Source organism: Thunnus albacares, chromosome 2, assembly GCF_914725855.1.
Source record: "Thunnus albacares chromosome 2, fThuAlb1.1, whole genome shotgun sequence".
In the NCBI taxonomy this organism is placed as follows: Eukaryota; Metazoa; Chordata; class Actinopteri; order Scombriformes; family Scombridae; genus Thunnus; species Thunnus albacares.
This window is the reverse complement of record NC_058107.1, coordinates 17,686,411-17,714,269: the sequence shown is the minus strand read 5'-3', so window position 1 is coordinate 17,714,269 and position 27,859 is coordinate 17,686,411. Positions and strand designations below refer to the sequence as shown.

Below are 27,859 nucleotides of genomic sequence, written 5' to 3'. Positions count from 1 at the left end.
TAGGTGGTCACTTGAGGGCTTGTGAGTCCACCATAAATCTGGGCTGCTGTTGATGCTGTGTTCTTTTGTTTGTTGTTTTGCGTGTCTTTTATTACTCTGGAAGGATTTTCCATCTGACACACACAACTCATACATACTTGTTGTTTACTACTATGGTATAAAGATAATCTGTGTGCAACCAGTGTGCTACAACTCCATGGACTACCAATTAGATTTGAAGAGCATAAATCTGTTATAAGGAGAAAACAGTGTTCCAAGCTGAATAGGATCGCCCACTCGTTAGGGTGAGAAATGGGACAGCTTTTGGGGCCTTCATGGTCACATGATGTTTTTCTGTATCATGATGCACCACAAAGAATGTGAAAGACCTTGGTAACAATAGATATATTCATTGGTCTTAGCAGAACTATTAAACCATATTCGCCAACAAAATCTATTTTATTTCAACAATTAATTTCACAGCCAACAAAAAAACAGAAGTTCCCTTTTTGCCTGAAACTCATACAGTATCTTGTTCTCTGTAAAACATTTGAGGTTTCGTTTACAATCTTGCACCTAGAAGGAAACTTGTTGAGCTAAAGTAAGCAATAAAGTCAAAATAACTATTACTAATTTTAATCTAATAATTTCCCATGAAAATGGGATTTATATGGGGCATAGAAAGGTAATTTTCCATCATAACACACACACACAATGTAAATGAAATATTTTTACATGTAAAACATAACTAAAAAATGTAAACAGTTAATCAATTTCAGAATTCAGTTACATTACTTACAAATACATTATAAATGTGCTCAAATGCCTTTACAATCATCAATACTTGACAATGAGTATTTTGTGTTGTTTTTGATGCTCAGGCTTTGCCATCAGGCTCACTGCTACTGTTGACAGAAGGCGGAAAAGCAGACATGTAAGATGGAGGTTCTCCATGTTGAAACTGAGGTGGAGCAGAAGGGTCTTGATGCTGCACTAAAGAGGGGGGGAAAGCTGCACTTGCAAAACCATACGGAGCAGGACCTGGTGCAGGGTATCCATAAGCACCCGGAGCTGCAGGTACAGGATAAGGTCCAGAAGGGTAAGCGGGGGCAGGGAAGTCACTGTAGCTTGGGGCCCCCATAGCTGCAGCTGGGTAGGGACCAAAATCGTCACCAAGCTGATGGGTAAGGAAGCTGGAAGAAGCAATGACCAGTGGAAACACGACCTCTGGGTCAATGGCAAAGCGGATGTCCAAATACACCTGGGACACAGAGAAATTGAGATTTAAGATCGATCAGAAATGATTTCAATCAAACTGCCAGAATAATTGATTCATTTGACATTAATTTTTATTATGGCCCTGCTGGCTTGATCATCCTGTATTATAGTGTCTATGTTTATACAGCATTTGATACTGTGATTTTACAAGCTGTTGTGCTGTTATGTAGTTTTATATTTCTAATGATGTGCTACAGCTACTTTACCACCATGATTCAATGTCAATACTACATTATTACATACCTTAATTTCATAGTTAACTGAGATGATTTCACAGTTATGGACAGTATGGATGATATTTTCAGGAATCTTCAATTGGCAGGAGACATTTTCCTCTGAGTTTGGTGCGATTGTGTCTCCAACCATTTTGCATAGACTTTGGTAACTGGTATTCGTGGAGCCATCGGCATGGTACACTGTTCTCTGTTGTAAACTGAATTTGACCCTCATTTCTTTGGAGGATGAGTTGTTGATTTTGGCACCAATAGACAAAGTTTCACCTATAAAGAAAATTAATAATAAAATCTGAATATGCTCTGATTTTTCTGGAATAATGTCACCATAGTACATCACAAAAAATCTTATATAAACTTAGTTTGAGATGTAATAATCATTCTAATGTAATACCAGAAGGATTTTCATGTGAATTAGCAATTAAAAATGTAAAAAGCTGTAAACATCTGACATCAGTTGACAACACACTGTAGTTTATGTCCTACAGGGACACCGGGTTATGTTATTAGTAACCTGGAGGGACTTTACCTGGAGAGCAAGCTTTTCTGTTGATGGTGGCAGACATCTGGACGTCTTTTTTGCTGACTGATCCAGCCTGGGGACACTTGAACAAATCATACAAACAAACATTTTATACTGACATTTTATTTAAACTTACTTCTTCATACGGCTGAAATTCAAAGTTCAGGGGAAAAAGTTGTCGTCTTGCTATTACCTTTTGAATTAAGCCAACCTTGTCTAGAATAACACCATAAAAGTGAACACTTTGAAATCTAAAAAGGAATCTTCCATGTCCAGGTTTGAGATGGGGTTGAGCAATATTGTAAGTGTTCTCTTGACTCTCTCTCTTCAAATAAATAAGTGCAATCCACACTTTCAACACTGTTCACTGCCAACTCCACTTCTTGCAGCAGAACCTACTCCAACCTCTGTTTATGCAAGCAGCCGGTTTGTGTGTTTCTCAACATATCAGACATCACAAGCGTGAACTCTCAGATTATCTCCTGCGGTCCCTCTCCTCCCAATTGTATTGAAGTATAAAACACTGTTATGTTGGAATTTTCTACATGGCAGACTTAGTGGAACTCAGGCCTATACTGAACTGTATGACTGCTTTCACACTTAAAAAGACCAACTGTCTCTTAAGTCAATTGACTTTGTCACCTGCTCCATTTCCCTCTCTCCTCCTCCACTCTCATAACCTTCTCTCTTCCCCCTTCCCCTGGATTTAATATGGATCTCCAGATCTTGTCATTTCCCACCTTTCTACCAGATGGCCTCAGAGATTCCTGACCTCTGCCAGTCATCTGATCCTGCACTTCCATACACTCCTGTCCCTCATTCCCTCATTTAGCCTCAGGATATACTGTATATGATCTGTTTCACCTTCTGCGCAGCCCTGTCAGATGTGATTGCATGTTTGGACATCCTTGCTAACTGTAAGCCTGATTATTGACTTTAAGTTCCAGTAATGTGACAGTATTTCTACCTGTTTCGCTTGGGTGTATCAGCATTTGGGGCCACTTCCCTTGTTGTTAATACCCAAACTATGACAAACACATTGTTTAAATTGGGGAGTGGAAATAAAATTCTATTAAATTCATAACATGTGTCATTATACACTTACCATCACTTGTCCAGGTTGTGGGAAGGACTTAGAAACAAAGTTGAGCTCTTTTCGTTCTCCAGAAGAAAAATGCCATTTCCTGGACAGCTTTGCTTCAAGCACATAGGTAATATTTCCATGAACCCCCTTGAAGGACGGTGGCATGTCCCTGAGAAAAAAAGAAGAGAGAAGAGAAGAAGAGAGAACCAGTCCACAAACATAGTTATTTGTAAAAGCAAACAATTAGTTCTAACACCAGATGCTAGAAGTCGTCACTTACCCCTGTGGGATTTTAAGGCTGAACTTAAAGCGATGATCCCCTTGGGGAAGAACATTGCCTACAAAAAAATGGGTAAAAAAGGGTAATTGTCACTTTCCTGTAGAGAACAAGGTTAGTTCACAAATGTGAATTGATTCTGACAAGTCATAGAGCCATCACTGAGCTTATCTAAAGAAACAAAATGATGTTGACAATAAAGTACATACAGCACTTTGCAATAAAAGCTGTCAGCAGACAGTGCCTCTACGTCATTAGTAAGCTCTAAAATATCCATTCAAACAAACAAATAGACTAAAAGATGAGCAGGCAATTCAACAAACCACTCTCACACTTTTTAGCTACCTTTTGCATCTTCTGCAATTAAGTATTCTTTGACTTTGAAGTATCTCCTGTGCGCACTGTAGGATTGTTTATCATCTCCACTTCCCTCACTCCATTGGACGGACGCATCCCCTTTGACTTTCACGAGAAGGCTCTTCACTTTGGTTTCCTTTTTCAAAGTGAAACTAACTGTGCCTGTGACCGTATCCCCATCAGAAATGGTGTTTTCTTCGTTGAGAGCTTCGTAAGTCAGAGTAAATTCCTTTATCGGAGACATTTTAGGCGTGCCGGCTGAATGCTGAAACAAATAAAGATCTATCTAAAGGGTGGAGTCACAAGAAAACATCTGCAATTGCCCAATTTAATGGGTACATTCCAAGTGTCTTGTTTGTTCTGTCCTCGCTCCTCGCCTAAACAGGAAGTTGTTCTGTTCCGCTATTAAATTAAATCAGTCCAAAGTCTCTTGTTTCTGCTCCGAGGAGGAGGAGCGAGGAGACACGAGGGCAGCCTTAACACCGGTCGATTGGACGCTGCAGCTGATAGGACTGACCTGATACATCACAACATCACTGTAGTTTCATACCAATGTGGAGACAGATAACAGATTGAAGTGCATCACTCCCAAGTTTTATATTTTATTTGTTTTCTGATTCATCATCTGGTTAAAAAATTCTATTAATTGTCAGTCTGATCAACACAAAGAACCATCAACTTTCTTCATTTAGTTGAAAGATTTTTCTTTTCATGATCTTATTTTCCCCATGAACTGTTATTATGGATAAAGTTAGTCAACGAGTCTGTCTGTCAGCAAGAAACACATTTTAAACACATTTATATTTTAAATTAATGAAAATTCCTGAGTGTCTGGTTTGATATGAGTTACATAATTTCAATTTTCTCTGAAACATTTAGCCTAATAAATAATTTCCAGTGTTCAAAAGATCCATCTTTCCATCATATTCTAGATTATTAAACAATGAATTCACAATCAGAATATCAATAAATACAGATGCAAATAATTAATAAATAATATAAACACATTCTGTTTCTGTTTCAATGGTTCATGTGCCTCTGAGCAGGACACAGTACACAGTATAAATACAGAATGCAGGTTTTAATTCATGTGCAGGTGTTTGTTGAACAGGTAACAGGCTACAAAGAGAACTGATAACGTGGAAGAAAACAATTCAGAGAATACTGACTGATCTTCCTTTCATTATATATTATATTATATACAGGTGTAACGTTAGTCGTCTCATGACATGCCATTGTAGGCTACACCTTTCTGCTGTTTTAAGCACCTCTGGAGCGCCTTTGAAGACCAACAGAAAATAAATGAATGCACATTGAATGCAATGGAAAAATCAGTCAGTATTCTCTAGTCTGAAGTATGTTCTTTCATTTGGTAGAGGCATTTCTTCATCAAAGATCATACGACGTTCAATACAATTGGCACCAAAGTCTGGCACCACAGGACGTTGGTATGATGTAACCACCCTTCCTTCTTTTATAGGTTCCTTGGTTTCCTCTCTCCTCGCTTGGTTTCCTTGTGTCTCTACATGCATCTATGGTAGGAGGGACTAAGACGCAAGGAAAAGAGCAAGTGAGGGAAACGTAGATGCAATTAAGAGACTTAAAATGCACCCCATGTCAAGCAGACAAAAGATTTATGACAAAATACTGTTGGGCAGTCCACGTATCGCAACAGTGTTGCACATGATGATTTACACAAATTTGACTTTAAAGTGACCTTATAAAATTGTGTAAATCGTATTTGTTGTTGGGCTATTTCACCAGTGAAATTATTCATTTATAAGGAGAAAAGAAAGGAATGGATGTACAAGATGCAGGAGATCAAATGAATGAAAAAATTTAAAAGTTGTGTTACCTTGTGGCCTGATACCACACAACAAATGATACCTAACAGTAGTCTAGGAATGAATCAGACGAAAAACACTGGGAAATTTGTGAATCAGGTTTTATTGTGTAGTGAAAGAGACAGAAGTTGTGTGTTTTTATCTCACTATACAGCAAAATATATGTTGACTGCTATAGTTAAAAACATAAAAACAACTGATACTGTAGTTAAAAACATTTTTTCTTGAACTAGAAGGCCACATGTTGTCAAGTTTCTTTGGACTAGCCTCAAAGCAGAAGAGTGAGGTAGGTATAAACACTAATACTGGAAGAAATGATCCAACAGTGGTCAGACAGTTGAGTTGAACAAGGCTCCTAAAAACACTGATGTAGTCACTGAGGTCTCAGTGATTATATTAGTGGCTGGACAAAACCAATCAGACCAGACCAGAAAACAATTCATACATGATACAAAGCCCTTTTTTTAGGCCCATATAAATGTAAACCATGCAAACAATTAACACTGCACCCAATGCATTTCACTTTAAAATTACACTTACAACCTTAAAATTTTTGCAAGACACTATTGAGGTATAATGTAAGGCTTTAATACTTTGTTACTACCTATTGGTATTTTGCATCAGGATTAGTAAACTGAATCAGTCATTAAGCATACGTTCTGTTATTTTGCATCAGAATTTTCATCAGCAGAGGACGGGAAAAGAAGCGAATAAGATGGTGGAGCTTCATCAGTTTGAGACAGGAAGTCTGTGTTCATCATTGGTGCAGAAGGCAGCAGGCTGTATGGCGGAGCAGCTGGAGACATGTTGAATGTTGGTGGAGCAGAAGGGTATGGGTGAATTGCTGGAGCAGATGGGGGTGGATGAAATGTTGGGGCAGTAGGCGGTGGGTGAAGCACAGAAGAAGATGATGAAGATGAAAATGGGGATCCATACGGAGAAGGCTGCTGTGGCGCTGGATTATTGTAACCCCTGCTCATGTGTGTGGCTTGAGCAGGGTACGAGGGCGGACCAGCATATGCTGGTTGGTTGTCTGAGTACACTGGTGCTGGTGCTGAGTACTGTTGGGCTCCTGGGTGTCTATATCTACCTGAATGTGGGGATGCAGGATAACCCATGGCCACCGCAGAGGGAGGGAAGTCACTGTTGCGTGGACCCCAAGAAGCCTCTGCTGGATAGGGACCCACAGAAACACCAGACTGAGAGCCAGGAGCTAGGTCACGAGGAATAATGATCAGTGGGAATACGACCTCCGGATCAAAAGCAAAGCTGATGTCCAGATACGCCTGAAAAAAAAGAGTGCCTCATTAACAAATGACGTTAAAATGGGATATCAAGATACCATCTAACAGCCACAACCAATTCAATATTTATGGGTCAGTTTTACAAATCAAATTTAAAAAACAGCTTCATCACTGGATTACAGATTACTGTGCTTTACCATAAATACAAACTGTTACATACCTTTAAATAATATTCCACTGAGATAATTTCACAGTTGTTGATTGTCTGCACCTGATTACAGGGAATCTTTATGGCACATCTGACCTCCGTCTGTGTTTTGGATTTAATACAGTTGTCACACAGTTTCTGGATAACGTTGCTTTCATGTTTGGTGTTGCTGTTGGCACGGTACACCACATTCTGGGTTAAACTGAATTTGGGTGTCATGCTACTGGATGAGGCATTGTTGATTTTTGCAACAATCACCACTGTTTCTCCTGTAAGAAAAACAACATTTTTAATTAATAATTTATTCTAATTAAAGGTCCACATAATACAATTCAGTGTGCTCCTACTCATTTATTACTCCATGCATGTTATCTGAAAATACTATATGACCCACGACTAGAAATACCACAGTATGGATGTAATCATAACGTATGTCAGGTAACACCCCTAACCCCCTAAACCTTTACCAAAATTTCTATCAATTCTTCTTTTATATGCTTTAATAAAACCATCACTGACAAATAAGACCATTGGCATGGCAGACATTGGAACTTGTCATAGCAGGAGGAGTACTGGTGTAACTTATACCATTAATGATGGGTAAAGTGTTATGAAGTACCTAAAGAAGTCACAAAAGTAAACCAGCAAGTGCAATACCAGAGCACTGAAATGGACACATCTAAATGGAATGCAGCCATTGATAATGTTACTAGTTACACCAGTGCTTCTCTGTGAGAGAGGACTGTACAGTGCACGCAATTTCTTTCATAAGTAATCAGCTGGATAAAACAATTCATGAAATTTAAGGCCAATATTATTACTACATGTTTTAGTAAAACATGTAGTTTGGCTGTGACAACTATCATATGACAAAAAATAGTTTCCAGTATCTGCTCTCTGCAGAAGATCTCCCACCATGACTTGAACCTACCATATCTGAAAAAGAATTTTATTACCTGGGGCATAAGCCCTCCTGTCAATGATGGCATCCATTTTTACACGTCCGTTTGAGAAAAGCCCCATCTCTTTCTCTGTTGAACCAACTTGACGTGACTAGAATGTAATAAACACATGAAACACTTACTTAAAAAAAAATAAAAACATTTTAAAAAAGGGAAAGAGTCCCGGGTCCTCAGAATTAGGAATGTGTTTCTCTATATTACCTTTTGAATCTCATCTCTTACTTTTTTCAACAGAAGAAATAGTCCATGAAAACAGTCCAAGGTAAGGTCCGTTAAAGCAGTGGTTCTCAACCTGGGGGTCGTGAGATAATTTCTGAAGGTTGTCAGATGGTTGTGTGAAAAAAAATAAAATAACATATTTTAGACTGGAAACTGTTTTTTACATTCTACCACCTGTACCAGTGATATAATTTGTCTTGGCATAGATTTTATTGAGTGTGTGAGATTCAAAGTGTGCCCACTTGAGTTTTGATTGGACACACACACGCATACACAAACACACACACACACACACACACCGTACACAAAATCATTTCTTTGCTTTGTGCTACAATACCTGCTTATAACCGGTTTTGCTAGCTACTAGCTATCATATGGAATGACTATGGAGAGATGGCTTCTCAGAAAAAGTATTCCAGCTCAAGACTCAAGCCAAAAGGAGGTGTCTCAAGGTGGGTCACCTGAAAAGACAGCAGCGCCATCAACTGAGAAACGCAAGGCGCCAGTGGTTCCAACACAGCCCCAAGCTACCAACAAGAGAAGAGAAACGAAACACATCAACAAACCTTAGAGTTTTTTTGACACAAGGAGGGAAAACTATGGAGCCAAAAGACAGTGGTGACTGAGTATACTACAGTCCCCGCTAAGGCCCTGGCATATCTGGTGGCTCAATCGAAAAAGTCCCACACTATTGCCGACAGCCTCATCCGCCCTGCAGCCATTGCAATGACGAGGGCTATGCATGTTGAAAAAATAGCTAGCACACTTGGGACTATTCCTTTGTCAAATGACACAATGGGGCGGCGTATTCATGACGTGGCAAACAACATTAAAAACCAGCTCATGGACAGAGTAAAGAAAAGTGGAAGATTTTCACTGCAAATTGACGAATCTACAGATGTGTCAGGTGATGCACAGCTGCTTGTATTTGTAAGACACAGCTACGACGGAAAAATGCATGAGGATATGTTGTTTTGCACGCCACTGGAGGGAATTTGCACAGGTCGGAATATTTTTAACAAGCTTGACGGTAAAATGCGCAAGGAGGGACTAAGTTGGGAAAACTGTGGTCCCGTGTGTACAGATGGAGCTGGCGCTATGCAGGGAACAAGAAAAGGACTAAAAGTTTGCATTTTAGAAGTTGCTCCCTGAGCTCGAGGACTTTATGGACAGTTATGACTCGACAGTTTCAACAGATACTTCCCAAAAGATGAAATGCCAGAGAGATACGACTGGATACGCCACCCTTTCACCACCTCCAGTGTGCAAAACCTGCTGTCGGAACTGGAGGATGCAATGTTGGACCTCTCTTCTGACCACACATTACAGACTGCTCTCACATCGTGCACACTGGAAGAATTCTGGCAGTCAGTGGCTGTGGAATACTCAGGACTGTCAAAAGCTGCAATGGCTATATTCATTCCTTTTGGATCTACACATTTATATGAAAAGACATTTTCCACACTGACTTTCATCAAGAACAAATACAGATCACAGCTCATCAGAGTTAAAGATGATCTTTGTGTGGCAGTCTCCAACATAAAACCAAGAATAGAGTTGCTTTGTTCAAATAAGCAGGCCCGGCCATCCCACTAAAATGTGTGAGGGTAAGTGAACGATGTCCTTGCTACATAACGATAAAAACAATGAACTGATTGATAGGCAACAGGCCTTTAAATGGAAGTGTGTCAAAAACTGAGAGAACAGACAGAATCTCCATTTTTACAGGAAAATGTAATGAATGAACTGATGTAAACAGATTTTCCATTTCCATATTTCTTTCCATTATTGTTCTTTTAGGCCTAATGCACACATGTTGACTGCGAAGGTGCAGTTATTTAAATAGATGTTAAAAAAAAAAAAAAAACTAAAGCCAAAATGGAATTTATTATTCTGTCTGTGGGCAAAAAAGTTCAGGGAGCGGGGTGGGGTGGGGGGGGTCACGAACACTAACCTGATTATTCTGGGGGGTCACGACTCAAAAAGGTTGAGAACCACTGTGTTAAAGGATAAGGCTGGCAATTTTCTATATTTTTCTTTTTGTCAAAAAATCTCATGTGCAGAGCCAAATCAACAATGAACTCATCCTATGTTCTACTATTGTGTGTGTGTCCAAAGTCTGATATATCATATTCCTCTTAATTATCCAGATTACCTGAGACGTTGCTTCTTGAGAGGTTCATTGCTGTTGAGATTTTAAAATTTAATATTTTAAAACATTTGAGCAGCACAAACCCAAACTCCAGAAGGTCTTTATCACAGCAGATATTTTCACTTGTCATAACAGGAAAAGCACAATCAGAGCTAATACTGTTAATCATCTGTTCTATTTATACATTGCAGTAAGCCAAACCAGTGAGTGATTATGCACAATACCTAGACCCTTGAACTGAGAAATCTAAATTGAATATATAAATTAGTTATTGTTATTAATTAATTACAATTGCACTTTTCCTAATATGACATTTCAAAATGTCTTCTGTTATAAAGGTTTATTATCTCTATTATACTGCAGTGGCGGCAGAGCAAAATCTCTTCAGTGCATAAAACTAAAACTATCTGCATGGCTTAACAGTATTAGAGGTGAGTGAGAAAATATATTTTTAATGTGAATCAAGTGAACTGCGTAATACCAAATTATTTTGTTTTCTGTAAAATCACATTACAAAATGTCCTCTCCTTATACTATACTCTGGAAAAAGGGGGATAAGGTTGCTGTCAAGTGAAATATCAGAGATTTGTGTACTATGAATAAACATTTTACGTACCATCAGAGATTGAAGGTTTGGAAAGGACTTGGAGACAAAATTGATCTTGTGCTCTACTGAACGGTCCAACCTCCAACTCCTGGACAACTTTGCTTCGAGCTTGTAAACAATCTTCCCATAAGTCCCCTTGAACGATGTAGGCATGCTTCTGTAATGGGGAGCCAGCACATTAATGTTACACAATCTTCATTTGTAATCTGAAATACATTAACAACAGTAATCAAAATTCAATTAACATGTTTACACAATGTGCAGGAGAAGGTTATTTGGTCCTCCTTGTTAAAATGAATTACATTGTTAAAGTGCAAACATTATGTCCTGATAAGTAGTCTTCTTACTTACACTGTTGGTAGTTTAATGCTGAATTTATAGACATGGGTCCCTCTAGGAATTACAGTATCTGCAAGTCAAAAGATTTTGGTGTTACTACTGACAGTAACCTATCACCATCACTATTACGAGGCTACTATTAATGGCAAGTGGTGGAAAGCAACCAAGTACTTTCACTCATGCACTTTAGTACAATTTTGAGATACTTGAACTTTGTATAAGATTGAGCCTTTTCTTCTCCACTACACTTAATTTCATTAATGTACATTTTCACACTGAATGATGTGACAGCTGCAATTTCTGGTTAGTTATAGTTATTAGTCTCTTTTAACTGTTATGAAATAAACTACACCCTGAAGAAGTTAAAATTAGCCTCAACTCGACCACCTGCAACATTATTGATGCACACAGTAGTGAAAAGCCACTCTGCACAATGAGTTAGTTCATTTTACTAATAATACTTGTGTACCTTTACTTAAAGGGGCCATACTATGAAAAACTCACTTTTTCAGTGCTTGTATGTATGTATTTGGGTCTCTGATGAGACTACTAACACACAAGCTGTGAAATAAGACCGCCCAGTCAGTTTGGTGTGGGCTGGCTTGCTCTGTGCTCATATGATTCAACAAGCCATTCAGATTTGATGCCCCTTCTGACATCACCGATCCCGCTCTGATCTGGAGAAGTTTACTGGCAGGAGGACTTTATTTTTTAAACTTTCAGGATTAAATGGATTCATATTCAATCTTGCTTTTCAACCTAGACTGAGCTAACACCGGAGACACACACCACTTCCGCTGCTGTCATCAGTAATAAACATCTTAGATGCTGTTGAATTTATATATTTTTAAAGTTAAACAGTATATAGATATCTATATGTATAAACAATAACGTTGCTGCCATATTTATGCCTTTAGGTTACATTATTTTGAGTGTGGATGGAGCAGCTACAATGTTAGCATAGCTCTGATTGATCCAAACTCCATTCAAAAAACAAGCATTTTAACACTTGTTTGCTTGACATCTTACAGACAGACCTGACAAAGGATGAATTCAGGCTTTTTACAAATCAACATCATGAAGTAGTTATTTTGGCATCCTTTTGATCTGTTTATTGCAATTAAATCACAGCAAAATCTAAGTTTATTTACACTCAAACCGGCCGTTCTGAACGGGGCTGCTTGGACAGGATGAGAAGGCTGCAGTGGTGCTTGATCCTTGTGGTATCTTGACCAAAGTATGTAAGATACATTTTATTAAGACCCCAAGGAACTGTGTTAACTTGTGGAAAAGGGGTATAATATAGCCTCTTTAACATTAAGTTTAGAATGCAGGATTTAACTTGTTTCTATATTGTGGTATTGCTACTTTTTAATTAGCTATGAACATTTTAACATCAGTGAGTCATTGTGTCATGATGACGTGACGGTCTGCACCGTAAATGGGTTATGGTAACTCACAAGAAGTCTACCGCCTACCATTTGAGCCCTCTGGGACAAAAGACTGCTTCAGTTTGAAATATCTCCGGTGTGAAGAATATGTATGGGTGCGATCGCCGCTCTTTTGTGTCCAACGCACTTCAGCGTCTCCTTTTGCTTTCACGAAGAAGCTTTCAACTGTGGTCTCCTTTAATAAGGCCAGTGTTACTTTTCCAGTTATGGTGTCTCCCTCCGAAAACGTCCCGTCTTCATTCAGCGCATCGTAAGTCATCGTTATGCTTTGAATCGAAGGCATATTTGTAGAGAAGAGTTAGTAAATGATCCACCGCCCTCACTGGTCGTTCGCGTGTGAAGGGTCTTTCATGTGACTGGAGAGAGGGGACGTATAGGCCACACCTTTTGAAAGTCTGCTCCAAGACCTCTACTGCCATCAAATGTTCAGACGAGAGAGGTGACGTTATGAGGCCAGAATAGCAACTGCAATTTTGACATCGAAAACATAACGTGAACTGAAAAAGGAAACACTGGCAATGAAACATGTTTACTACTATGATATAAAGATAATCTGTGTGCAACCAGTGTGCTACAACTCCATGGACTACCAATTAGGTTTGAAGAGCATAAATCTGTTATAAGCAGAAAACTGTTCCAAGTTGAATAGGATCGCCCACTTTCACAAAGAATGTGAAGGGCCTTGGTAACAATAAATATATTATGAATTACTGAATATTATTAGAATATTCAGTGGTCTGAATTAAAACCATGTTCACCAACAAATTCAAACCATATTCACCAACAAAATCGATTTAATTTCAACAATTTATTTCACAGCCAACAAAAAAACAGAAGTTCCCTTTATGCCTGAAAGTCATAGAGTATCTTGTTCTCTGTAAAATATTTAGCATTTTGTTTACAACTCAAAACCACATCAGTTGTTGGTGGTTCCACCTCGGTCAACTTTAATCTTGCACCTAGAAGGAAACTTGTTGAACTAAAGGGCATAAACTGATTTGTTGGGCTCTGCCATCAATTAATGAATCAAGTAAGCAATAAAGTCAAAATAACTATTAATAATCTTAATCTAATAATTTCTCACAACAATGGGATTTACATGGAGCATAGAAAGGTAATTTCCCATCATAACACACACACACAATGTACATTCAATATGTTTGCATGTATAAGATAACTAAAAACTGTAGCACACACACACTGTAACAGTAGCACAATTTCAGAATTTAGTTTCAGTTACATTACTTGCAAACACATTATGAGTATTATTATAGTAGTAGAGTATTATTATAGTGTAGTATTATTAGTATTATCAGCTACATGAGTATTTTGTGTTGTTTTTGATGCTCAGGCTTTGCCATCAGGCTCACTGCTACTGTTGACAGAAGGCGGGAAAGCAGACATGTAAGATGGAGGTTCTCCATGTTGAAACTGAGGTGGAGCAGAAGGGTCTTGATGCTGCACTAAAGAGGGGGGGAAAGCTGCACTTGCAAAACCATACGGAGCAGGACCTGGTGCCTGGTATCCATAAGCACCCGGAGCTGCAGGTACAGGATAAGGTCCAGAAGGGTAAGCAGGGGCAGGGAAGTCACTGTAGCTTGGGGCCCCCATAGCTGCAGCTGGGTAGGGACCAAAATCGTCACCAAGCTGATGGGTAAGGACGCTGGAAGAAGCAATGACCAGTGGAAACAACACCTCTGGGTCGGTGGCAAAGCTGATGTCCACATACACCTGGGACATAGAAAAATTGAGATGTAAGATCGATCAGAAATGATTTCAATCAAACTGCCAGAATAATTGATTCATTTGACATTAATTTTTATTATGGCCCTGCTGGCTTGATCATCCTGTATTATAGTGTCTATGTTTATACAGCATTTGATACTGTGATTTTACAAGCTGTTGTGCTGTTATGTAGTTTTATATTTCTAATGATGTGCTACAGTTACTTTACCACTATGATTTAATGTCAATACTACATTATTACATACCTTAATTTCATATTTAACCGAGATGATTTCACAGTTATGGACAGTATGGACGATATTTTCAGGAATCTTCAATTGGCAGGAGACACTTTCCTCTGAGTTTGGTGCGACTGTGTCCCCAACCACTTTGCACAGGCTGTAGTGAGTGACTTTCCTAGAGCCCATGGCGCGGTACACTGTTCTCTGCTCTAAACTGCATTTGAGCTTTACTTTTTTGGAAGACGAGTTGTTGATTTTGGCACCAATAGACAAAGTTTCACCTATAAAGAAAATTAATAATAAAATCTGAATATGCTCTGATTTTTCTGGAATAATGTCACCATAGTACATCACAAAAAATCTTATATAAACTTAATTTGAGATGTAATAATCATTCTAATGTAATACCAGAAGGATTTTCATGTGAATTAGCAATTAAAAATGTAAAAAGCTGTAAACATCCGACATCAGTTGACAACACACTGTAGTTTATGTCCTACAGGGACACTGGGTTATGTTATTAGTAACCTGGAGGGACTTTACCTGGAGAGCAAGCTTTTCTGTTGATGGTGGCAGACATCTGGACGTCTTTTTTGCTGACAGATCCAGCCTGGGGACACTTGAACAAATCATACAAACAAACATTTTATACTGACATTTTATTTAAACTTACTTCTTCATACGGCTGAAATTCAAAGTTCAGGGGAAAAAGTTATCGTCTTACTATTAACTTTTGAATTAAGCCAACCTTGTCTAGAATAACACCATAAAAGTGAACACTTTGAAATCTAAAAAGGAATCTTCCATGTCCAGGTTTGAGATGGGGTTGAGCAATATTGTAAATGTTTTCTTGACTCTCTAATGAGCCATTCAAATAAATAAGTGCAATCCACACTTTCAACACTGTTCACTGCCAACTCCACTTCTTGCAGCAGAACCTACTCCAACCTCTGTTTATGCAAGCAGCCGGTTTGTGTGTTTCTCAACATATCAGACATCACAAGCGTGAACTCTCAGATTATCTCCTGCTGTCCCTCTCCTCCCAATTGTATTGAAGTATAAAACACTGTTATGTTAGAATTTTCTACATGGCAGACTTAGTGGAACTCAGGCCTATACTGAACTGTATGACTGCTTTCACACTTAAAAAGACCAACTGTCTCTTAAGTCAATTGACTTCGTCACCTGCTCCATTTCCCTCTCTCCTCCTCCACTCTCATAACCTTCTCTCTTCCCCCTTCCCCTGGATTTAATATGGATCTCCAGATCTTGTCATTTCCCACCTTTCTACCAGATGGCCTCAGAGATTCCTGACCGCTGCCAGTCATCTGATCCTGCACTTCCATACACTCCCGTCCCTCATTCCCTCATTTAGCCTCAGGACATACTGTATATGATCTGTTTCACCTTCTGCGCATGTGCATGTTTTTGACATACTGTACTGTACCGTAAGCCTACTTATTGACTTTGTGAATATGGTTCAACCTGTTTTGCTTGGGCGTGTCTGCATTTCAGATCGCCTCCATTGTCGTTTAATACCCAAACTGTGACAAACATATTGTTTAAATTAACGAGTGGAAATAAAATTCTATTAAATGCATGACGTGTCATTATACATTTACCATCAATTGTGATTGTGGGAAAGACCTGGTAACAAAATTGAGCTCTTTTTGTTCTGAAGAAGGCAAATGCCAGCTCCTGGACAGCTTTGCTTTAAGCACGTAAACAATCTTTCCATGAATCCCATTGAAGGATGGTGGCATGTCCCTGAGAAAAGAAGAAGAGAGAAGAGAAGAAGAGAGAACCAGTCCAGTCCAGTTATTTATAAAAGCAAACAATTAATCATAATAAGTCGTCACTTACCCCTGTGGGATTTTAAGGCTGAACTTAAAGCGATGATCCCCTTCGGGAAGAACATTGTCTGCAAAAAAAGTGGGTAAAAAGGGTAATTGTCACTTTCCTGTAGAGAACAAAGTTAGTTCACAAATGTGAGTTGATTCTTACAAGTCATAGAGCCATCACTGAGCTTATCTAAAGAAATAAAATGATGTTGACAATAAAGTACATACAGCACTTTGCGATAAAAGCCGTCAGCAGACAGTGGCTCTACGTCATTAGTAACCTGTAAAATATCCATTTTAACAAATAGGCTAAAAGCTGAGCAAGCAATTCAACCAACCACACCTTCACATTTTTTAGCTACCTTTTGCATCTTCTGCAATTAAGTATTCTTTGACTTTCAAGTATCTCTTGTGCGATCTAACGTTTCTCCTGTTATCTCCAGTTCCCTCTCTCCAGTGGACGGACGCATCCCCTTTGATTTTCACGACAAGGCCCTTCACTTTGGTCTCTTTATTCAAACTGAAACTAACTGTGCCTGTGACCGTGTCCCCATCAGAAAAGGTGTTTTCTTTGTTGAGAGCGTCGTAAGTCAGAGTGAAGTCCTTTATCGGAGACATTTTAGGCGAGTCGGCTGTACGTACTGTTTTATCACTTCTGCCACGAGTCTGATAAAATTATATAAACACGCACCTGAAGGGTGGAGTCACAAGAATACTTCCGCATCTGCCCTTCACTTCACTGTTGGGCAATACATGTATCGCAACAGCATTGCGCACAACAGGTTGTTAACAGGTTGCACACGACGATTATTTACACAGATTTGAATTTAAAGTGACGTTATAAAACGATGTACATCGTATTTGTTATTGGGCTATTTCACAGTGCAATTATTCATTTATGAGGAGAAGAGAAAGGAATGGATGTACAAGATGCAAGAGATCAGATGAATGAAAAAATCTTCTATTTAATGTGTTGTGCTACCTTGTGGCCTTGTACTTCAACCATAAAACAAAATAAATGGTGATACCTAACAGTAGTCTAGGAATCAAAGAGTCCTCACTCACACTCAACGATCTGCAAAGAAACTTTAGCTGACAGTCCCTTATTCAAATCTATAAATCAGACGAAAAACATTGGCAATGTGTGAATCAGGTTTTATTGTGTGGTGAAAGAGACAGAAGTTGTGTGTTTTTATCTCACTATACAGCAAAATATATGGCCATAGTTGACTGCTATAGTTAAAATAAAAAACAATTAATACTGTAATTAAAAACATTTTTTCTTGAAATAGAAGGCCACATGTTGTCAAGTTTCTTTGGACTAGCCTCAAAGCAGAAGAGTGAGGTAGGTATAAACACTAATACTGGAAAAATGATCCAACAGTGGTCAGACAGTTGAGTTGAACAAGGCTCCTAAAAACACTGATGTAGTCACAATTCATACATGATACAAAGCCCTTTTTTTAGGCCTATATAAATGTAAACCATGCAAACAATTAACACTGCACCCAATGCATTTCACTTTAAAATTACACTTACAACCTTAAAATTTTTGCAAGACACTATTGAGGTATAATGTAAGGCTTTAATACTTTGTTACTACCTATTGGTATTTTGCATCAGGATTAGTAAACTGAATCAGTCATTAAGCACACGTTCTATTATTTTGCATCAGAATTTTCATCAGCAGAGGACGGGAAAAGAAGCGAATAAGATGGTGGAGCTTCATCAGTTTGAGACAGGAAGTCTGTGTTCATCATTGGTGCAGAAGGCAGCAGGCTGTATGGCGGAGCAGCTGGAGACATGTTGAATGTTGGTGGAGCAGAAGGGTATGGGTGAATTGCTGGAGCAGATGGGGGTGGATGAAATGTTGGGGCAGTAGGCGGTGGGTGAAGCACAGAAAAAGATGATGAAGATGAAAATGGGGATCCATACGGTGAAGGCTGCTGTGGCGCTGGATTATTGTAACCCCTGCTCATGTGTGTGGCTTGAGCAGAGTACGTGGGCGGACCAGCATATGCTGGTTGGCTGTCTGAGTACACTGGTGCTGGTGCTGAGTACTGTTGGGCTCCTGGGTATCTATAACCGCCTGAATGTGGGGATGCAGGATAACCCATGGCCACCGCAGAGGGAGGGAAGTCACTGTTGCTTGGACCCTGAGAAACCTCTGTTGGATAGAGACCCACAGAAACACCAGACTGAGAGCCAGGAGCTAGGTCACGAGGAATAATGACCAGTGGGAATACGACCTCCGGATCAAAAGCAAAGCTGATGTCCAGATACGCCTGAAAAAAAAAAAAAAGAATGCCTCATTAACAAATGACGTTAAAATGGGATATCAATATACTATCTAACAGCCACAACCAATTCAATATTTATGGGTCAGTTTTACAAATCAAATTTAAAAAACAGCTTCATCACTGGATTACAGATTACTGTGCTTTACCATAAATACAAACGGTTACGTCTTTACATACCTTTAAATAATATTCCACTGAGATAATTTCACAGTTGTGGATTGTCTGCATCTGCTTACAGGGAATCTTCATGACACATCTGACCTCCTTCTGTGTTTTGGATTTAATACAGTTGTCACACAGTTTCTGGATAACGTTGCTTTCATGTTTGGTGTTGCTGTTGGCACGGTACACCACATTCTGGGTTAAACTGAATTTGGGTGTCATGTCACTGGATGAGGCATTGTTGATTTTTGCAACAATCACCACTGTTTCTCCTGTAAGAAAAACAACATTTTTAATTAATAATTTATTCTAATTAAAGGTCCACATAACACAATTCAGTGTGCTCCTACTCATTTATTACTCCATGCATGTTATCTGAAAATACTATATGACCCACGACTAGAAATACCACAGTATGGATGTAATCATAACGTATGTCAGGTAACACCCCTAACCCCCTAAACCTTTACCAAAATTTCTATCAATTCTTCTTTTATATGCTTTAATAAAACCATCACTGACAAGTAAGACCATTGGCATGGCAGACATTGGAACTTGTCATAGCAGGAGGAGTATTGGTGTAACTTATACCATGAATGATGGGTAAAGTGTTATGAAGTACCCAAAGAAGTCACAAAAGTAAACCAGCAAGTGCAATACCAGAGCACTGAAATGGACACATCTAAATGGAATGCAGCCATTGATAATGTTACTAGTTACACCAGTGCTTCTCTGTGAGAGATGACTGTACAGTGCATTCAGTTTCTTTCTTGTTAGCATAAGTAATCAGCTGGATAAGACAATTCATGTACTTTAAGGCCAATATTAATGCTGTGACAACTATCATATGACAAAAAATAGTTTCCAGTATCTGCTCTCTGCAGAAGATCTCCCACCATGACTTGAACCTACCATATCTGAAAAAGAATTTTACTACCTGGGGCATAAGCCCTCCTGTCAATGATGGCATCCATTTTTACTTGTCCTTTTGAGAAAGGCCCCATCTCTTTCTCTGTTGAACCAACTTGACGTGACTAGAATGTAATAAACACATGAAACAATCAATTTTAAAAAATTAAAAATATATTTTTTTAAGTTTAAAAAAAAAAAAAAAAAGTCCCAGGTCCTCAGGATTAGAAGTGCATATCTCTACACTAACTTTTGAATCTCATCTCTTACTTCTTTCTACAGAAGAAATAGTCCCCATGAAAACTGCCCAAGGTAAGGTCTGTTAGAGGATAAGGCTGGAAATTTTCTATATTTTTCTTTTTGTCAAAAAATCTCATGTGCAGAGCCAAATCAACAATGAACTCATCCTATGTTCTACTATTGTGTGTGTGTTCAAAGTCTGATATATCATATTCCTCTTAATTATCCAGATTACCTGAAACGTTGCTTCTTGAACGGTACATTGCTGTTGAGATTTTAAAATTTAATATTTTAAAACATTTGAGCAGCACAAATCCAAACTCCAGAAGGTCTTTATCACAGCAGATATTTTCACTTGTCATAACAGGAAAAGCACAATCAGAGCTAATACTGTTAATCATCTGTTCTATTTATACATTGCAGTAAGCCAAACCAGTGAGTGATATTGCACAATACCTAGACCCTGGAACTGAGAAATCTAAATTGAATATATAAATTAGTTATTGTTATTAATTAATTACAATTGCACTTTTCCTAATATGACATTTCAAAATGTCCTCTGTTATAAAGGTTTATTATCTCTATTATACTGCAGTGGCGGCAGAGCAAAATCTCTTCAGTGCATAAAACTAAAATTATCTGCATGGCTTAACAGTATTAGGGGTGAGTGAGAAAATATATTTTTAATGTGAATCAAGTGAACTGCGTAATACCAAATTATTTTGTTTTCTGTAAAATCACATTACAAAATTTCCTCTCCTTATACTATACTCTGGAAAAAGGGGGATAAGGTCGCTGTCAAGTGAAATATCAGAGATTTGTGTACTATGAATAAACATCTTACGTACCATCAGAGATTGAAGGTTTGGAAAGGACTTGGAGACAAAATTGATCTCCTGTTCTACTGTACGGTCAAACCTCCAACTCCTGGACAACTTTGCTTCGAGTGTGTAAACAATGTCCCCATAAGTCCCCTTGAACGATGTAGGCATGCTTCTGTAATGGGGAGCCAGCACATTAATGTTACACAATCTTCATTTGTAATCTGAAATACATTAACAACAGTAATCAAAATTCGATTAACATGTTTACACAATGTGCAGGAGTAGGTTATTTGGTCCTCCTTGTTAAAATGAATTACATTGTTAGAGTGCAAACATTATGTCCTGGTAAATAGTCTTCTTACTTACACTGATGGTAGTTTAATGCTGAATTTATAGACATGGGTCCCTCTAGGAATTACAGTATCTGCAAGTCAAAAGATTTTGGTGTTACTGCTGTCAGTCTACCACCATTTCTAGTCCGAGGCTACTATTAATGGCAAGTGGTGGAAAGCAACCAAGTACTTTTACTCATGTACTTTAGTACAATTTTAAGATACTTGAACTTTGTATAAGATTGACCATTTTCTCCTCTAGTACATTTAATTTCAACAATGTACATTTTCACACGAAATGATGTGACAGCTGCAATTTCTGGTTAGTTAAAGTATAATTGTTAGTCTCTTTACGGCTGTGGCTCAGGAGGTAGAGCGGGTCGTCCACTAATCGTAAGATCGGCGGTTCGATTCCCGGCTCCACCAATCCGCATGTCGATGTGTCTTTGAGCAAGATACTTAACACCTAAATGCTCCTGATGGCTGGGCCCTCAGTGTGTGAATGATTTGATTTCCTCTGATGGGAAGGTGGGGACCTTGCATGGTAGCTCCTGTACCCATTCAGCGTATGAATGTGTGTGAATGTGATTCGTAGTGTAAAAAGCGCTTTGAGTGGTCGGAAGACTACTCAAGTACAGTCCATTTACCATTTACACGGTTATGGAATAAACTATACCCTGAAGAAGTTAAAATGAGCTCCAACTCGACCACCTGCAACGTTATTGATGCGTTAGTTCATTTTACTGGTAATACTTCTGTACTTTCACTTAACATTAAGTTTAGAATGCAGGATTTAACTTGTTTCTATATTGTGGTATTGCTACTTTTTAATTTGCTATGAACATTTTAACATCAGTGAGTCATTGTGTCATGATGACAGATTACGAGACAAATAGGAAAGAAATAAAACCCCAAAAACAGCATGAACTGACAATCAGGGAGGAAACAGTACAGACATTCTGCACCGTAAATGGGTTATGGTAACTCTCAAGAAGTCTACCGCCTACCCTTTGAGCCCTCTGGAACAAAAAACTGCTTCAGTTTGAAATATCTCCGGTGTGAAGAATATGTGAAGCTGCCATCGCCGCTGTATACTGTCCAACACACGTGAGCATCTCCTTTTGCTTTCACGAAGAAGCTTTTAACTGTGATCTCCTTTAATAAGGCCAGTGTTACTTTTCCAGTTAGAGTGTCTCCCTCCGAAAACGTCCTGTCTTCATTCAGCGCATCGTAAGTCATCGTTAAGCTTTGAATCGAAGGCATTTTTGTAGGGAAGAGTTGGTAAATGAGATGATACAAGAGATGATATCGATGATTGATCCACCGTCCTCACTGATGCTAGCGTGTGATGGGGCTCTCATGTCACTAGAATTGGGGGACATATAGACCACACCTTTTCGAACCTGCCCAAAGACCTTTAAGAACAAAAGTTGACATGGGCATTTAAAAATTTACAATCTTATAAACCTATTTTATTTGGATATATTTTTTTTTTTGCATTATCATGTGTTTTTCAATGGCAACCTTCAGAATTTTTTCTTCATGTTTGTCTTTTTTTCAGTGACAGTTTTTTTTTCAGTCTCAATGGTTTTCAGTTTTAACTTTCTGTTAGCGTTTTGGTGTAGAGGAGTGCCCTTGCTGGGCCTACATTAGCCAGTATAGTTTAGTTAATTTGTTCAGTTTTTCCAAAAAACATGTGATTAAAAATGTGCTGCGACATTTTCTTAGATGTGAGGAGCCGCTGGCCGGGTGAGACAGGCCGGGTGAGACCAGCCAGTCATCTCGCAGCAGCAGCCCGAGTCCTGTGTCATCAGCCCGGTGTCACACCCTGCCTGGACTTTGTGTATTTTTTGGTCTTTTTATGTTCTTGTGTTCTTTGGGGTCTCCTGGTTTGCAGTTCTGTTTAGTCCTTCTGGTCATATGGGTCTTGTTTGGGTGGTGGGTTTGGACTGCCTTTTGTTGTTTAGCCTGGTGTGTTGTATACTTTAAGTTTAGGTTCATGATGGTTCTTGGACAGGTTGGTGTGGGTTATATTTAGAGTATTGTGTTTTCTGTGTTTTGGTTTTGTTACTGTGTTTCCCTTGTGTGTTCATGTACTCCTCCTCACCTGCCCTGCTTCACTCTCGTTAGCCCTGCTCTGCTCTGTGTCTTCCCCACACCTGCCCTGTATCAGTCTCGTTAGTCCTGCCCTGCTTCTTGTGTTTCCCTCAGCCAATCACTCAATGCCCTCGTGTCTCGTCACCTGTTCCCCATTCCCTGATTAGTTTAGTCTGTATTTAAGGTCTGGTTTTGAGTTGAGTCTTTGTTGGATCATTAGTTTTGTTTCGTCTGCTAGTTCCGTTCAGCTCTGTTTGCCTGTTCGTGACCATCCACGATTAAAGGAGATTTTTATCAAATCTGCATTCCGGCCTCTGCGTTTGGGTCCAGTCCTGCTTCCCCACCCTGACACCTGGGGAGAAAATTAACCGATCTGATCTGAACTGAATTGATCTGAACTGATCTGTGCAGCTTTTTGGTGATTTACCACTGGCTCTAATGTCTAATGACAGGACAACAGCGCTGCATCTGGGGCGCTATATGTACAGATGTCACCACATTTCAATAAATATACATGTCTTAGAATGAACAGAACCGTCTATATTTAATTTAATTTAATTTGATGAAGAGTCCTCTCCAAAACTTGCCAAGTCCTCAACACACCTGTCTGTACTGTGACAAAATATCTCAACTCAAAGCTCCACTTTCTTGCAAAACTATAACCTCATTGACAGAGAGATGCAGTATATTGTGTTATTCAGTCTGAATTCAGCTATAATAAAAATCTAAACTGTTATGTATTACAATTACAAACGGTAGCCTAACAACAAAAAATCAAATGTCCTCCACAGCCAACTAAACTCATACAAAACACCTATTTCAGCCGTCAATTCACAATTGTCATCCATGTCTCCTATCCACAGTAATGTATCCACAGTATGAACCTCTACTACTCGCTCTATACATACATATGGTTGGGGCAAGTGGGTAGTTCCGGATCTGGAAAGTGAGCCAACGTGGAAGTAATTTAAATCTGCATTCTCTCTAATGGCTATCAAGGGGCACTCCAGTGGCTGCAAAACGAAGTCCGATTGTATGGAAGTCTATGAGAAAATGACCCTACTTCTCACTTGATTTATTACCTCAGTAAACCCTTTCCTAATGAGTTTATGCTCTCAATTGCTAGTTTCAAGTCTTATTCAATACAGCATGATGCTCATTTTGTAAATTATTGTCCCCTTTAATTTATATTTGACGATAAAGCAGGGTATGCTGTAGGGCGTGGCTACGTTATGATTGAAAAGTTGCTACCACAGTGACAACGTTGGTTGGGTAACGTAAACATGGCGTAATCCCAGAATCAGTATTAGTGTAACCATAGCCGTCGCTATTTCAGTGTGTTTTCAGTTCATGAAAGTTAATTGTAAAATTTTGGTTGCCTTAAAAGACTTGTTAAGCATTTGGTTGTACTAAAAGATCCCGTAAAGAGTCAGATGTTCAGGTTTTCCAGTAAGTTCATTTTGATTTACTGGTTTTACTTTTAAACCTATTTTCGCTAGTGAAAATTAGCATTATCACAGTTAATCATAGACAGCAAATCATGAATGTATAAAGAGAACTGGATACAGCGTCGGAGGCGGGGTCCCGTTCATTCCTATGAAAGTTGCTCAGAATGGATGTATTATAAGAGCTCTTATTATACATCCATGTTGCTCAGTGGCACCATGGATGTATAAAGAAAAGTGGATACAGCGTCCGAGGCGGGCCCCGTTCATTCCTATGAACGTTGCTCAGTGGCACCATAGATGTATTATAAGAGCTGGAAACCGGACTAAAAATGGCGCCCATTCAGCCCTATAGGAATTGCTCGCCTGGTGCAAGCCCCCAGGAACAGCGCCGGGCTGTGAAGCCATTTTGACATAGTGGCCAAACCATGTAATTAAAACATCACGTGATGCTATTGGGCCCAAAAAGACTTTTTCCAATAGACTTACATTGTGAAAGAGATATCTGTAAATCAGCGGATACATTTTTTGAGCATCACAACTCCGCGACACGACTCACCTCACTATCAGAATTCGATCCGTTCGGTCCAATTACATTTCGAAAGTCTAAAAGAGCTGCACGATTGAATTGTTTTATTCCCATTTAAGTTAGCCAGAGGGCGAAACCGGAAGTAGCCGGCGAAAGTCACTAGTGCACTTGCTCTATGGGCCCAATGATCCCGGAAGATCCGGGAAATTTTTATACGCGGAAGTCAAACTTTTTTGGCTTCATGCGCCACTGAGCAACTTTCATATGAATTAATGGGGCCCTGTCTCCGACGCTGTATCCAGTTTTCTTTATACATCCATGGGCTGGCGCATATGTAATGGGTTGGAAATGCCACATGTTAAGTTTTTTATGTAAACAGACACCCCCTAATTTTTTGTTAATTATTTGAACTAATCTAACTCTGTTTATACAGTTTTGACGTCAGGTCAATACTCAAAGATGTCAGTATGCAGTGCTCCAATGCCTCTGTGGATACCTGAGGGAGGTCACTCGTACCTGCTCTGCTCATGCGCAGCTCAATATTAAATGAGCGTCGGCTAGAGCAAGACGCTAACTTTGGCTCTCTCCCTTACTAATCCACAGGTATGTTAAAACTTGCTTTTCTATGATTAGCTCTGTTTACTAGCTAATGTAAATGCATTGCAAATCGTTATGTGAAGTTGTGACATGGTTAAGAGATGTATTTGGAACGTATTTTTGTTGTGTGTTTTCGTGGGCGCCGCCATGGAGAATATTTACCTCCGTGAATTTCGGTTTTCTACTATTTTGTCAGTGAAAGTTACAGACCTTTGCATGTGGTAACATATAAAAATGTGTTTAAAAGATTGTTTTAGAGTATAAGCCAGTCAGTCGCGAGTTAATGGTAAATAGAGATGCTATATTCAAACCAGTTTCACTTCTGGTCGCGCGTTAACAAGGCAGACTCGCGCCATTTTGTTAAGAGGTTAAGTGCAAGTGCAGGTGAGTGTTATGCTAATGTTGCAGAAAGGCTCTGTGTAGGTCATATCAGTCTAGGATGAGTGTAACTGTGGTGTATGTGTTAAAATAGGAGTGATTGTAGTAATGTCAGTTAAGTAAGTGGGTTTTGGGTAATATAATTTTGTGCTGTTCTATTTTATACATATATTGTATGTATATATATATCTTAGATTATATTTTATACATATATTACATTATATTGTAGTTAAGCCTATTCTTATTTATTTAGAAATGTAAGTCATATTTTAAGTTCGTGTGTGTTATTTTTCTTTTAGACAGAATGTTTTATATTGTTTATTGTGAATTTGGTTTCAACATTTATTTTATTTCTGTAACATGTTTTGGTGTGTGTGAAATATGAACCTTGAAGCAGCAGGTTTCAGGAAACTGACGTAACTGAGAAATATGTACAGTTTTATACTGTTGTGTTAAATATTAAATGAGCATCGGCTAGAGCAAGACGCTAAATTTGTCTCTCTCCCTTATTAATCCACAGACCATGTTTTTATCGGCTACACAGTGCACCCTTGCCTGTGTAACCTTTGCTGCCGGTCCAGATTTCCCCTAGGTCTGGCACCGGTAACACATACGCCAAAAAAAGTTTCTAGCTTCCGGGTTTGCTTCTGCATTGTGCGGCTCACTGAATATGTGCAGCAGTGTTTCCCCTACTGGCCCTGCCCACGAGTTCCCGCTCAGCCCATGGACTTTACATTGAGATGACATCACAGATTTTTAAATTGCTTGTCTCGGCTCAAGGAAAGTTTTACAAATATAAAACCTCCATGGATCAAAAGTTCATAATAGAGAGAGTCACAATTGCAGTTTGAGGCATCCTGTCAACAGTTTTACAGACGTCTCTTTTATAATGGTGGTCTATGGGGAAAATGCTTTTTGGGCCACAGAGAGATTTTTCACTGCAATACCGCGAGTGGCCACTGGGAAAAATTGGCTGCAATACTGAGCGGCGGGGCCCTATCCAGCTCTTATTATACATCCATGAGTGGCGCATGAAGCCAAAAAAGTTCCAAATTGCTTCCGCATTTGTGCGGCCCATAGAGCAAGTGCAGTATTCGCCGGCCGAGTCGGCTACTTCCAGTTTAGCCCTCTGGCTAACTTGAATGAGGATGAAACAATTAAATCATGCGGCTCTTCTAGGCTTTTGAAATGTGATCGGACCAAATGGATCAAAGTCTGATAGTGAGACCAGTAATTTTGGTCTTCTGAACACTGGAAAATATGTATTTGGCTAAATGTTTCAGGGAAAATGGAAATGATGTAATTCATATCAAACCCGACGCTCAGGAATTTTCAGCCTTACATGTGACTGAATGGAAATGATGATAAATGACGTAAAAATGACGTGTTTAACTGTTATTATGGATAAAATTAAAGTCAGAAAGAGTATCTGTCAGCAAGAAACAGTTAAATGGAGGAAATAACATCATGAAGAAAAAAAC

The 27,859-nt window shown here is 39.0% G+C and overlaps 5 protein-coding genes across 11 annotated transcripts in view; 1 reads left to right on the top strand and 4 right to left on the bottom strand.

Annotated features, from left to right (window-relative positions):
- Nucleotides 1-848: 848 nt before the first annotated feature.
- LOC122994631 (arrestin domain-containing protein 3-like) lies at nt 849-4,169 on the bottom strand. Its single transcript, XM_044369427.1, has 6 exons — nt 3,720-4,169; nt 3,378-3,435; nt 3,119-3,266; nt 2,020-2,095; nt 1,501-1,757; nt 849-1,240 (listed from the first exon to the last, which is right to left on the bottom strand). The coding sequence occupies exons 1-6, from the start codon at nt 3,973-3,975 to the stop codon at nt 857-859; spliced, it is 1,179 nt and encodes a 392-aa protein (XP_044225362.1). The 5' UTR covers nt 3,976-4,169; the 3' UTR covers nt 849-856.
- A 1,493-nt stretch (nt 4,170-5,662) lies between these two features.
- Nucleotides 5,663-13,245, bottom strand: LOC122994622 (arrestin domain-containing protein 3-like). Its single transcript, XM_044369400.1, has 6 exons — nt 12,785-13,245; nt 11,319-11,376; nt 10,977-11,124; nt 7,984-8,080; nt 7,040-7,296; nt 5,663-6,861 (listed from the first exon to the last, which is right to left on the bottom strand). The coding sequence occupies exons 1-6, from the start codon at nt 13,038-13,040 to the stop codon at nt 6,238-6,240; spliced, it is 1,440 nt and encodes a 479-aa protein (XP_044225335.1). The 5' UTR covers nt 13,041-13,245; the 3' UTR covers nt 5,663-6,237.
- A 301-nt stretch (nt 13,246-13,546) lies between these two features.
- On the bottom strand, nt 13,547-17,269 carry LOC122994638 (arrestin domain-containing protein 3-like). Its single transcript, XM_044369439.1, has 6 exons — nt 16,928-17,269; nt 16,588-16,645; nt 16,347-16,491; nt 15,268-15,343; nt 14,749-15,005; nt 13,547-14,488 (listed from the first exon to the last, which is right to left on the bottom strand). The coding sequence occupies exons 1-6, from the start codon at nt 17,181-17,183 to the stop codon at nt 14,105-14,107; spliced, it is 1,176 nt and encodes a 391-aa protein (XP_044225374.1). The 5' UTR covers nt 17,184-17,269; the 3' UTR covers nt 13,547-14,104.
- Nucleotides 17,270-18,011: 742 nt separating this feature from the next.
- Nucleotides 18,012-22,649, bottom strand: LOC122994624 (arrestin domain-containing protein 3-like). Its single transcript, XM_044369415.1, has 6 exons — nt 22,340-22,649; nt 21,367-21,424; nt 21,025-21,172; nt 19,965-20,061; nt 19,043-19,299; nt 18,012-18,850 (listed from the first exon to the last, which is right to left on the bottom strand). Exons 1-6 carry the CDS (start codon nt 22,593-22,595, stop codon nt 18,227-18,229), a joined length of 1,440 nt encoding a protein of 479 aa, XP_044225350.1. The 5' UTR covers nt 22,596-22,649; the 3' UTR covers nt 18,012-18,226.
- Nucleotides 22,650-25,726: 3,077 nt separating this feature from the next.
- LOC122994588 (probable E3 ubiquitin-protein ligase HERC2) overlaps nt 25,727-27,859 on the top strand; it is a 335,049-nt gene continuing 332,916 nt past the window's right edge. For 4 of the 7 annotated variants that reach the window (XM_044369347.1, XM_044369354.1, XM_044369372.1 and 1 more), the window contains exon 1: nt 25,727-26,006. The gene's annotated coding sequence lies outside the window, so the exon portion shown is untranslated. Of the gene's footprint in view, nt 26,007-26,763; nt 26,896-27,859 lie in introns of those variants that run through there. The other 3 variants (XM_044369379.1, XM_044369386.1, XM_044369363.1) reach the window with 3 other exon arrangements.

Excerpts from the sequence above, each read along its gene's own strand:
- LOC122994638 (XM_044369439.1), bottom strand. The coding sequence starts at position 17,183 with ATGTCTCCGATAAAGGACTTCACTCTGACTTACGACGCTCTCAACAAA. Across the intron at positions 16,492-16,587 it reads AGCCTTAAAATCCCACAGGG|GGACATGCCACCATCCTTCA; the intron begins GTAAGTGACGAC and ends TTCTTTTCTCAG. Across the intron at positions 15,006-15,267 it reads CAGAAAAGCTTGCTCTCCAG|GTGAAACTTTGTCTATTGGT; the intron begins GTAAAGTCCCTC and ends TTTTCTTTATAG.
- LOC122994622 (XM_044369400.1), bottom strand. The coding sequence starts at position 13,040 with ATGCCTTCGATTCAAAGCATAACGATGACTTACGATGCGCTGAATGAA. Across the intron at positions 8,081-10,976 it reads CAAACCTTCAATCTCTGATG|TCACGTCAAGTTGGTTCAAC; the intron begins GTACGTAAAATG and ends ATTACATTCTAG. Across the intron at positions 7,297-7,983 it reads CAGGAGGGCTTATGCCCCAG|GAGAAACAGTGGTGATTGTT; the intron begins GTAATAAAATTC and ends TTTTTCTTACAG.
- LOC122994631 (XM_044369427.1), bottom strand. The coding sequence starts at position 3,975 with ATGTCTCCGATAAAGGAATTTACTCTGACTTACGAAGCTCTCAACGAA. Across the intron at positions 2,096-3,118 it reads CACAACCTGGACAAGTGATG|TGTCCCCAGGCTGGATCAGT; the intron begins GTAAGTGTATAA and ends GATTTGTTCAAG. Across the intron at positions 1,241-1,500 it reads CAGTTAACTATGAAATTAAG|GTGTATTTGGACATCCGCTT; the intron begins GTATGTAATAAT and ends TCTGTGTCCCAG.
- LOC122994624 (XM_044369415.1), bottom strand. The coding sequence starts at position 22,595 with ATGCCTTCGATTCAAAGCTTAACGATGACTTACGATGCGCTGAATGAA. Across the intron at positions 21,173-21,366 it reads AGCATTAAACTACCATCAGT|AAGCATGCCTACATCGTTCA; the intron begins GTAAGTAAGAAG and ends TCCCCATTACAG. Across the intron at positions 19,300-19,964 it reads CAGGAGGGCTTATGCCCCAG|GAGAAACAGTGGTGATTGTT; the intron begins GTAGTAAAATTC and ends TTTTTCTTACAG.